General features: G+C 42.8%; 1 protein-coding gene across 2 annotated transcripts in view; it reads left to right on the forward strand.

Annotated features, from left to right (window-relative positions):
* Positions 1 to 2,963, forward strand: part of ythdc2 (YTH domain containing 2) — a 59,112-nt gene extending 56,149 nt beyond the window's left edge. The window contains exons 31-32 of one of the 2 annotated variants that reach the window (XM_078271046.1): positions 1,995 to 2,069; positions 2,221 to 2,963. In XM_078271046.1, the coding sequence (XP_078127172.1) occupies positions 1,995 to 2,066 (72 nt within the window). In that variant the 3' untranslated portion in view covers positions 2,067 to 2,069; positions 2,221 to 2,963. Of the gene's footprint in view, positions 1 to 1,994 lie in introns of both variants that reach the window. The other variant, XM_078271045.1, reaches the window with a different exon arrangement.
* The last annotated feature ends 6,797 nt before the right edge of the window (positions 2,964 to 9,760 follow it).

Consider the following 9,760-nt stretch of genomic DNA (forward strand, 5'->3'; position numbering starts at 1 on the left):
CTAAAATAGTTCACCGAAACGTGTTTCTGAAAACATTTTAAGAGAGAAACAGGCCGTGCAGTTGCTGAATCTGTCTTCATTTCAGATCAACAAAGGTCAGTTTAAAAGATTTTCATCAGATTTTGAGAGTCATCCCGCTTGCCATTTCCAGGTGAGTCCCGACTGCCCGGTCTCCGACTGAACATGTCAGGTCGGCCAAAATGAAGGCCGACAGCTCCTCAGGCCGACAGATTTCACTGAAATTGTAGTTTTATTTTATTTCATGTGAAGAATAATTGATTGATTGAGTAATTCATCGAGTCGTTCATTTAATTCATCGATGAGCTCACATTCAGCTAGTCTGTAGAAAATATCACAGGTTGGTAGTGTTGTGTTTTGGCCAGTAGATGATGCACTTCCTTTGCTTTTCAAATGTGATTGTGACTGTTGGAGCCATAATGTGACTCTGTTTTTTGTTTTTATTTTATGTAGCATGCTGGTGACATGAATACATATGTAGTGTTGTTTGACCACTGGGTGGAGCATTGACACGGGAAATGCATATAGGTAATCAACAGCCACAGGTACAGGTGTGTGGCAAAGGGGAAAGCAAACAGCTTTTTACCCTGTCGGCGTGGCTTGTCAGTGGTATTCTTTGATTTGTTTAAAGACCTCATATTATGCTCATTTTCAGGGTTCATAATTATATTTAGAGGTTGTACCAGTGTACATGGTTTAATTTTCAAAAAACACCATATATTTGTTGTTCTGCACATTGCTGCAGCTCCTCTTTTCACCCTGTGTGTTGAGCTCTCTGTTTTAGCTACAGAGTGAGACATCTCACTTCTGTTCCATCTTTGTTGGGAGTCGCACATGCTCAGTAGCTAGGTAAGGACTACTAGCCAGTCAGAAGCAGAGTATGAGGGCGTGCCCTGACAGTACCTAGGTAAGGACTACTAGCCAGTCAGAAGCAGAGTATGAGGGCGTGCCCTGACAGTACCTAGGTAAGGACTACTAGCCAGTCAGAAGCAGAGTATGAGGGCGTGTCCTGACAGTACCTAGGTAAGGACTACTAGCCAGTCAGAAGCAGAGTATGAGGGCGTGCCCTGACAGTAGCTAGGTAAGGACTACTAGCCAGTCAGAAGCCGAGTATGAGGGCGTGCCCTGACAGTACCTAGGTAAGGACTACTAGCCAGTCAGAAGCAGAGTATGAGGGCGTGCCCTGACAGTACCTAGGTAAGGACTACTAGCCAGTCAGAAGCAGAGTATGAGGGCGTGCCCTGACAGTACCTAGGTAAGGACTACTAGCCAGTCAGAAGCAGAGTATGAGGGCGTGCCATGCTAGCAGCTAGGCGAGCATTATAACGTGTGTTCCAAAGTGACCACGTTTGTCTCTGAAGTAAAGGCTGGACTACAGTAGAGCTGTTTGGAGCAGTTTGTGTTTTCTGTTGGAGATGGTAATTACCTTTGGGGGGGCTTTGGGCTTTTTCACTTTGTAAACCTATAATGTGCACAAAAAAGATATATAACACAATAAAAGAAAGGGAAAAAGCCAAAAAGCATAATATCAGCACCTTAAGACATTTTTTAAACTAGTGGGGGGCTCAGTTGGAAACTTAGACGTAGTCATATTTTCAGATCTCCAGTTAGCTTTTAGCACTGACTTAATGAAAAGCCCTATGGAATCTGTCTCATAGCTTTTTTAAATTCTCAATTTCCCGATTCCGTCCATAATTCTGTTGTCACAGAAACTATTTGGCTCTGCCCTAATGCTGCCGTCAGTCTGTGACTGGCCCCAGGCGGGCCCTCGTCAAATAAAGACACTTGCCACCGGGCCTAACAACTTTTCTAGGGGAAACCCTGGGTTTATTTGCAGCCCAGAACACGCGTCCGAACAAGTTCTCCCGTTTCTCGCACCACATTGGCCTAATATAGGTCTGATTAAAAGACTCTACCCTGACTACTACTACTATTTTTAAACTTTTTCCCCATCTCTTTTTTTTTGTCTCATGTAGGAGTTGGAGCCCCAAGCTGGCAGCCAGCTGTTGTTACTGTGGGAGAGAACCTCAGGGAATCAAGTTCATTAAGAGGTAGCAGCGGAACACCTCTCTGCACCATGTTTTGTTCTTCCTCGACCTAAATCTGACTCAAACTACATGCATCCAGTTTGTATTGATAGAAACGTGTATTTTTCTATCAGATCTATTAGATATTACATAACTTTTGTTTTGCCTGAAACAGTAAAAGGAGTGCAGTACCAGTTGAGGCAAGATGACCGGACAATGGAAGAAGGACTGATTTATTTGAAAGTTCAGCTGTTGCCATCTCCTGTTTCTGGTTTTTGTCTATTTAATAAGTATGTTCTCTTTCAGTTTTTATTCTTGTGTTCAAAATGGTACTCATGTTCTTATCAAACACTATGTTGATAAAATGTCGGTGGCTCTGCGGATGTTCTAAAGAGGATTTGTTTTTAATTCTGACATTAATTACAATGGATCAAATGTTTGTATCACTAATTTGATTTGATAAATACAGAAAAGAAGTTTGTTCAGATTGTTGTAATGATGTCCACTTAGTTTTTATGGTAATGTTTCGACAGACTGACATATATGTACACTATTTACAACACATGAACTATGCTTCTCTGCACATCCGGAAAGAACGTCTTAAGATTGTGTCTTAGAATAGTTGATGTTCTGTTTTAAAGCTTCGCTCGGAGGATGTTGGCGTGCCTCAGAATCCACTAGGCATCATCATTATATTTATGGGACTCATTGTAACACATTTGTCATTTTTTTTTGTTACCTGGATGAAGACAGAAAAAAAGTGTAATATGTGTTGTTAGCATTTAAATGTGGAACTTTAAGCTTGTTCATTTTGCTGCTGCATGAGGAGAGGTGAAAAGTGAGCTTCACACTGTTGATTTCAGGCATCCTCATGATTGTGTTAATGGGTTGACAAAAATAAATGATTTCATCTTAAAACGATGTCCGTGTGACTTCCTCTGACTGTCTAAGCTGCCAGAATCCACAGGAAAGAAGTAGGTGCTTTATTTTTATTTATTATTTTTTATGCTGTGCTAGACAGGAAACGTTTGAAACCCTCCTAAGGGCTGAATAACAACTACTGTACCACCTTTAAATCTTTTTTTCTGGGGGTTTATCGTGTGACAATGTAGCAATTCTCCTAATTGATCATGAAAGATGATTTAATAATGGACAATGCTCTTTTGTAAAGATGCAAATACATGCTTATCAATTCAGGCCAATCATGCTTCTATCAATGAAACTAAGTACATCAACATCAGAGACCACTGAAGCTAAACGATGAATGTAATGCCCTTTGTTTAACTCCCCTTTAATTCACAAATGCATCATCCTCACTGAGATCCTGCATGTTGCATTAAACCTGTGTATAATTATCTCTTTAAGATAACAGAATGGACTATGATTTTCCGACCACTGCTGATATGACGTGCTCAGAGCCACTATGGATTCCAATGAAGAGAAAGCCAAAGAAAAAGACCTACACAGACTACCAAATGGGTAGGTAGGACACTATAAAGTCCCTCTTCAGCCATTGGTTAAACCCTTTTAAAAAAAATCATCTTTGTCCAACCAAATGACATTTTAAAACTTGGATGCATTAAAAATTCAAAATGTCTTATATTAAACTCTGAATGATACCACTTGGTATTGTATGTTTTTAAGTAGGTATAATTCTTATGGTCCACAGTCTTAATTTATTTAACAAAACAATCGTACACATGACATGACTATATAAATAAATAAAGTAAATCTAGTTCCTAACGAGTTTCCTAAGGCAGGGCTGTAAGTTGTCCATTTGGCACATAGTCTATATCCACGTAGTTCCACTTCCGGGATTCCTCCGGTGCCGCCGGGAATTCCGCCGGATGTCCGTCACCTTCTTCTTTCTTTGTGTTTGCGTTCTAACCTCTGGTGGATTTGTGAGGACTATGGTTAACTGCTCCTCAGATCTCTGCAGGGTAAATCCAGACAGCTAGCTAGACCATCTGTCCAATCTGAGTTTTCTGTTGCACGACTCAGGCTACATTTACACTGCTACTTTTTGGTTTTTAAGCAGAGTTTTGAGCCAAAAGTAAACTGTGCACACAGGTTTTTGAACAATTCTATCCTGCAAATAGTATGAAAACTTTCAAGAGTACATACAAAAATATAAATATACATCTACGAAAAATGTTATCGGGACAAATAGCATGTAGAAGGAATTATATGCCCATGTCAACTGGCTTGAATCCTTAAAGAGAGCCTAGTTAGGTATAGACAGAATGTAGAGAGAAAACGTAAAGAAAAGGGTGGGTAGGAGAAGCTTTAGGAAACTTGGTCTCTAAATGCAGAATATCAGATTCATTTGGAGTTAAAAAGCTGATCTGTGTCAGCACACACACACATACACACACACACATATGTACACTCGGATAAACCTGTTTTCCTGTAAACGAAGAGGGATGGAGCAACAATGAGCAGGTGATCCAGGAACATGAGAACAGAGAAGAACCCTAAAACTCCATTATGAAGTCGACAGAACCGAGCAGGAGGAGGGAAACTAAAGGCTGAGGCAGGGTGAGTGTTAATCCAACATTTTATTATTTTACTGTCAAAGTCTCGAAGTCAGTATTCTTCCCTGTGGACTGGAGAGGAAAGACATCTTAGAATGAACTCAACAGTTTGATTTGTTTGTGAACTCAATGTCCTGATTGGCTGAATAATACACTTTTAGCCTGCTGTAACCTAAGAAAACTAAAATGTAAAACTAACTACTAATTATTAGTTGCTTTTTTTATCATGGTCAGAGAGCGCTCGACTGTTTGTAAAATATTTTGTAAAAAAAAAACATTGGTAAATCCCAGAAATCAATGGGTACTAACAGAATAAGAATACATCGTGGAAACAACCAAAAATGTGAGGACATTTGTTTGTACAGTATACCACTTCCTTCATGAGGCCCAGTGTCTGTTTGATATTGATTCTTCAGAACACACACAGCTGTTAAAAGGATCAACCAGAGGCCTGTACAACATGCCCTGGATTTATTTCAGCTACCTGGCTTCACTAACCCTAACAACCGCGGTCTCAGCAGGAAACCGATGGAGTGCCTTCTCCAGGTACGGAATGAGTCCTTACCCCCAAGTGAAGGAGTTCAAGTACCTTGAGGTCTTGTTCGCGAGTGAGGGGACAATGGAGCGGAAGATTGGTCGGAGAATTGGCGCAGCGGGTGCGGTATTACATTCAATTTATCACACTGTTGTGACGAAAAGAGAGCTGAGCCAGAAGGCAAAGCTCTCAATCTACCGGTCAGTTTTTGTTCCTACCCTCACCTATGGTCATGAAGGCTGGAGGTCATGACCGAAAGAACAAGATCCAGGGTACAAGCGGCCGAAATGGGTTTCCTCAGGAGGGTAGCTGGCGTCTCCCTTAGAGATAGGGTGAGAAGCTCAGTCATCCGTGAGGAGTTCGGAGTAGAGCCGCTGCTTCTTCGAGTCGAAAGGAGCCAGTTGAGGTGGTTCGGGAATCTGGTAAGGACGCCCCCTGGGCGCCTCCCTAGGGAGGTGTTCCAGGCACGTCCAGCTGGGAGGAGGCCTCGGGGGAGACCCAGGACTAGGTGGAGGGATTATATCTCCAACCTGGACTGGGAACGCCTCGGGATCCCCCAGTCAGAGCTGGTTAATGTGGCTCGGGAAAGGGAAGTTTGGGGTCCCCTGCTGGAGCTGTTGCCCCCGCGACCCAACCCCGGATAAGCGGACGAAGATGGATGGATGGATGATATTACGTATATATGATATAAAATATAAAAAGATACCCATCAAGGAATGTTAACAGGGTTGTTGGTCTCTAAATGTTTAAACTTTTCTGAGCGCACCTCTCTCTCTCCACGCACCGAGCTCCAGCTGATCTTCTACGAACGGTGACGCCGTTATCAGCCGAGTATTGATTGGTCAGTAGGCGGTGCTTTTACACCGGTTGATCTCTGATCTCCAGCTTAACCTGCTCCCGACCAGGTTAGGTGTTCAGCATAAGTTACCACGGAGATTGAACCCGGTAACAACTGATCCACCGTTGTGATACACAAAACCCTGGGTTGAACCTGAAGTTACCTCGTTAACGCCAAATCTTGCTTCGTAGTACAGGCCACTCGTCTGTGTTTTTTGCCCCCAACGGCTCCTTCCAGGCAGCGCTGCGACCGCTGCCTCCAAGGCACCTAACCCTAACCCTAACCTTAACCATAACCATTGCCTAATTGACTTCAAGGCAGCGCTGCGACCGTTTCGACCGAAATTCATCTTTAACCCACATAGCCAGACGTCTCACCCCATTCTTCAATCCTACTCTCAACACTAGCAATACCATTTACATTATTACATGCACCATCTGTAACAAACACTACATAGGAGAAACCAAACATACTATACTCACACGCCTCAAACAACACCTGTACAATATTGGAGAAGGTAAACTCACCACACCACTAGTCCTACACTTTCAGCAGCACTCCACTAACCACCTCATCATTTCTGGTCTGGAGTCTAATGACCACTGGACCGTTGGGCAGAGGAAGAGGGCGGAAAAAATTTGGATCGCTCTTCTGCAGACCACCAAACCCAGAGGTCTAAACGATCTAAACGGTCTAACTTCCTATGTACCTTCTTCTTAATTGTTGCCCCAATCCATTACTATATCCCCATGTGCAAAAATCGAACCCCATACGTCAAAAATCAGCGCCCCCTTCCCTTTGTTTTGAGCCAGGGGGACCTCCCTGGTCTGAGTCGAACCCCGCCCTCCCAGGGGAGGAGGGCCAATACTTGTACTACCCTATCTACTCTTTTCTTACTCCATATCATATTGTGTAATTATTTACTATTACTAAGTAGATGTGTTTTGCATGTTTTATTAATGTATTTGATCACCAAGCACTTACATGTTGTTGCAATTATTTATTTATTATTTATTACTTCCTAAACTATCCATTTATTTTACTGCCAGCCAGATGTGTTTGCATGATTTTACTGGCCCTTTTAACCCAGCACTTTTAGGGTGGATCCCTTGTGCATGTTTGCTTGCTGTGATACATTTATTCTTATATCAGATTACTATGAACCCTAACCCTATGCACTTATTTTAGCTTTTCTCTTAGACCTGTTCATATTACTCTCCCTACGTCGGTTCTCTATATTTACCTCTCTCCTTTCTATCCATAGTCCCATTCCAGTTATATTTCAACCCTTAGGCGCCCCTCCCTTCTCTTTCCCCCTCTCCTTTCCCACCAAAATGGACACCCAGACCTCATCGCAGCACCAGACCCACTGCCCTTCCTCAGCCCTGCGGACCAGCAAGTGTGCCGTGCCTGGGGTTCGTACCCATGTCCCCCAGGATCGGGGAAACAGAGTTGCCTCTACACTATCAACCCATTGGCCTATTCCTCAATAGCAGTCTGTATACCTCTTCATACTTCCATCTAACCCCTTTTTTCCCCCTTGGATCAATAGGCCAGTGCCAAAAAATTAAAACCCTTAACCACAAACCATAACCATAACCATTGCCTAATTGACTTCAAGGCAGCGCTGCGACCGTTGACTTCAAGGCACCTAACTTTAACCTTAACCCTAATCCTAACCATACCCATTGCCTAATCCTAGTGCCTTCCAGGCAGCGCTGCCTGGAAGGAGCTGTTGGGGGCAAAAAACACTGATAAACGTACAGGCCTCTGACTGAGATCAGCAGCATGTTATTGATCTGTGTTGACATGGATAGGTATACGAATGTTGTGGTGACATTTGGTTAATATCTGTAGAAAGGACAGAGTAATATTGAGCTTCACATTTCAAACTGATTTTTATGGGCTTCATTTATTCTTTATTCAGATTGTAGTGCTGCAGTTTGGCACAGATCAGCTGTGCTTCTCTAGCCTCAGCTCTGAAGTCCAACCCCTCCCATCTGAGGGAGCTGGTTTTGGAGATTCAACGAGCGGCAGGATTCAGACGTTAAGATTTTGTCTGAGCCTGAAGGAGAGTCCACACTGGAGACTGAGGTCAGTAGAGGGTTGGAGTCAGTCCATGCTGGTTTCAGTAGTACTGCACTAAACACAGATAGTATCAAAGCAAAGAGTCAGTATTTCCTGTAAACATCCAACCTTCTCAGTGCAGCTGTGAGAGGAGAATGGTGACAGGCTTCAGGATTGGACAGAAAGACAGAGAGAGGGAGAACAGTCAGCCAATTAGATGGGTCAGAAGTTTGTTGGGATCATGTGTTTGACTTGATGAAGACGACTGTGTTTGTTGTCTACAGGAAATAAAGCTGGATTACAGCTGACAATGTCACAACATGTACAAAGACATCAAACTTTCTAACCACCAAATCTGATCTCAAAGTGTTTGCTCTCTCATTTCAACACTAAACAATTGATCAGTTCATCTTTATCACAGCTCTGAGATCAGTCTGACTGAAGCCTGCAAATCACCGGCTCTTATTTCATAGACCATCATTACATTTAGTAACCATGTGTTTTTTATACAGAGCAGCAGCTCTGCTGGAGACCAGTAATCACAGCTGACGTTTTACTGTTCAGTCTTGTCTGTGTCAACATGTTCTGAACCCAACAGCATTAAATTGATAATTACAGTGAGCAGGGAACATCTCTCTACTTCTGCAGTAACGATGAGTCAACAGACTTGATGTCCAAAGTCTCTGCAGCTCAGTGTGTTCACTCCATGGGCAACGGAACCATTGTATGTGTCTGCAGAGTAGTTCTTCCGTTGAGGACAACTGTAGATTAACACATTTAAATGGATATGTCTGCTTTGCTTTCTGTTACAGCACCACCCTGTGGAACTACTGTGTTATAGCTGTTAACCCTTGTGTTGGACAAAACAAGGGTTAACACAGCATCTAGTGCTTTTTTGTACAGCATTTTGGTCAGCTTAAACTGTGTTTAAATGTGCTCTAGAAATAAACGTTACTTACTTTACAAGAGACAGGGTTTAGAGAGCAATTCTCAACAAAGTAAACTGAAGTACATCCCACATGTAATATGCAGCCAGGGTCATCTAGCAACCCTCGTAGGCTTGCGAGCTGGAAAAACCAAACTCTGGTCAGGCCAATCACATCGTGTATAGAGTCGGTGGGCGGGGCTTAACATAAGGACGGCAGAGTTGCGACGGTTCCGCGTGAATTCCCTGCTACTTGAAAACAAACAAGATGGCTGCTGCTGCTGGAGAACAGCGGTCTTTGGAATCGGCTTTGGCCGCGACTCTGGAAGACTTGGAGTTCAGCTTTTCTTTGAGAAAAGAACAAAGAACGGCACTGAAGTCTTTCTTAAAAAAGGAAGATGTGTTCGGAGTTTAAAGTTGTAATCTATCAACTAGCGTTGCTCTGGTTGGCTATGAGTGCAGAGGGAATTTGAAAGACAACCGTTGATCCCGCCCCTCGGATTGAGCCCTGCCAATGGGGAGTTCCCAGACCCAACATCTGGATGTGGGTCTGGCTTGTCAGGCTAACATATTTCAACATATCAATGTAAGTTGATGTTGCACTATAAAGTTACCTTATTACACCAGCCGTTTCTAATATTATAACAGATAAATATTTGCTTATAACCAACAGAAAGAAGAGGAAAACCTAAATCTGAATTGAATCAAGGCCTCGCTGACGTTTCTCAACTGACTACAAGCAGATTGTGGATTTGGTTGGAAAGCCAGCACCTTAATATTTTATCATCATTTATTTATGAATCATTTTGCTTATAA

Source organism: Sander vitreus, chromosome 16 (assembly GCF_031162955.1).
Source record: "Sander vitreus isolate 19-12246 chromosome 16, sanVit1, whole genome shotgun sequence".
Taxonomy (NCBI): Eukaryota; Metazoa; Chordata; class Actinopteri; order Perciformes; family Percidae; genus Sander; species Sander vitreus.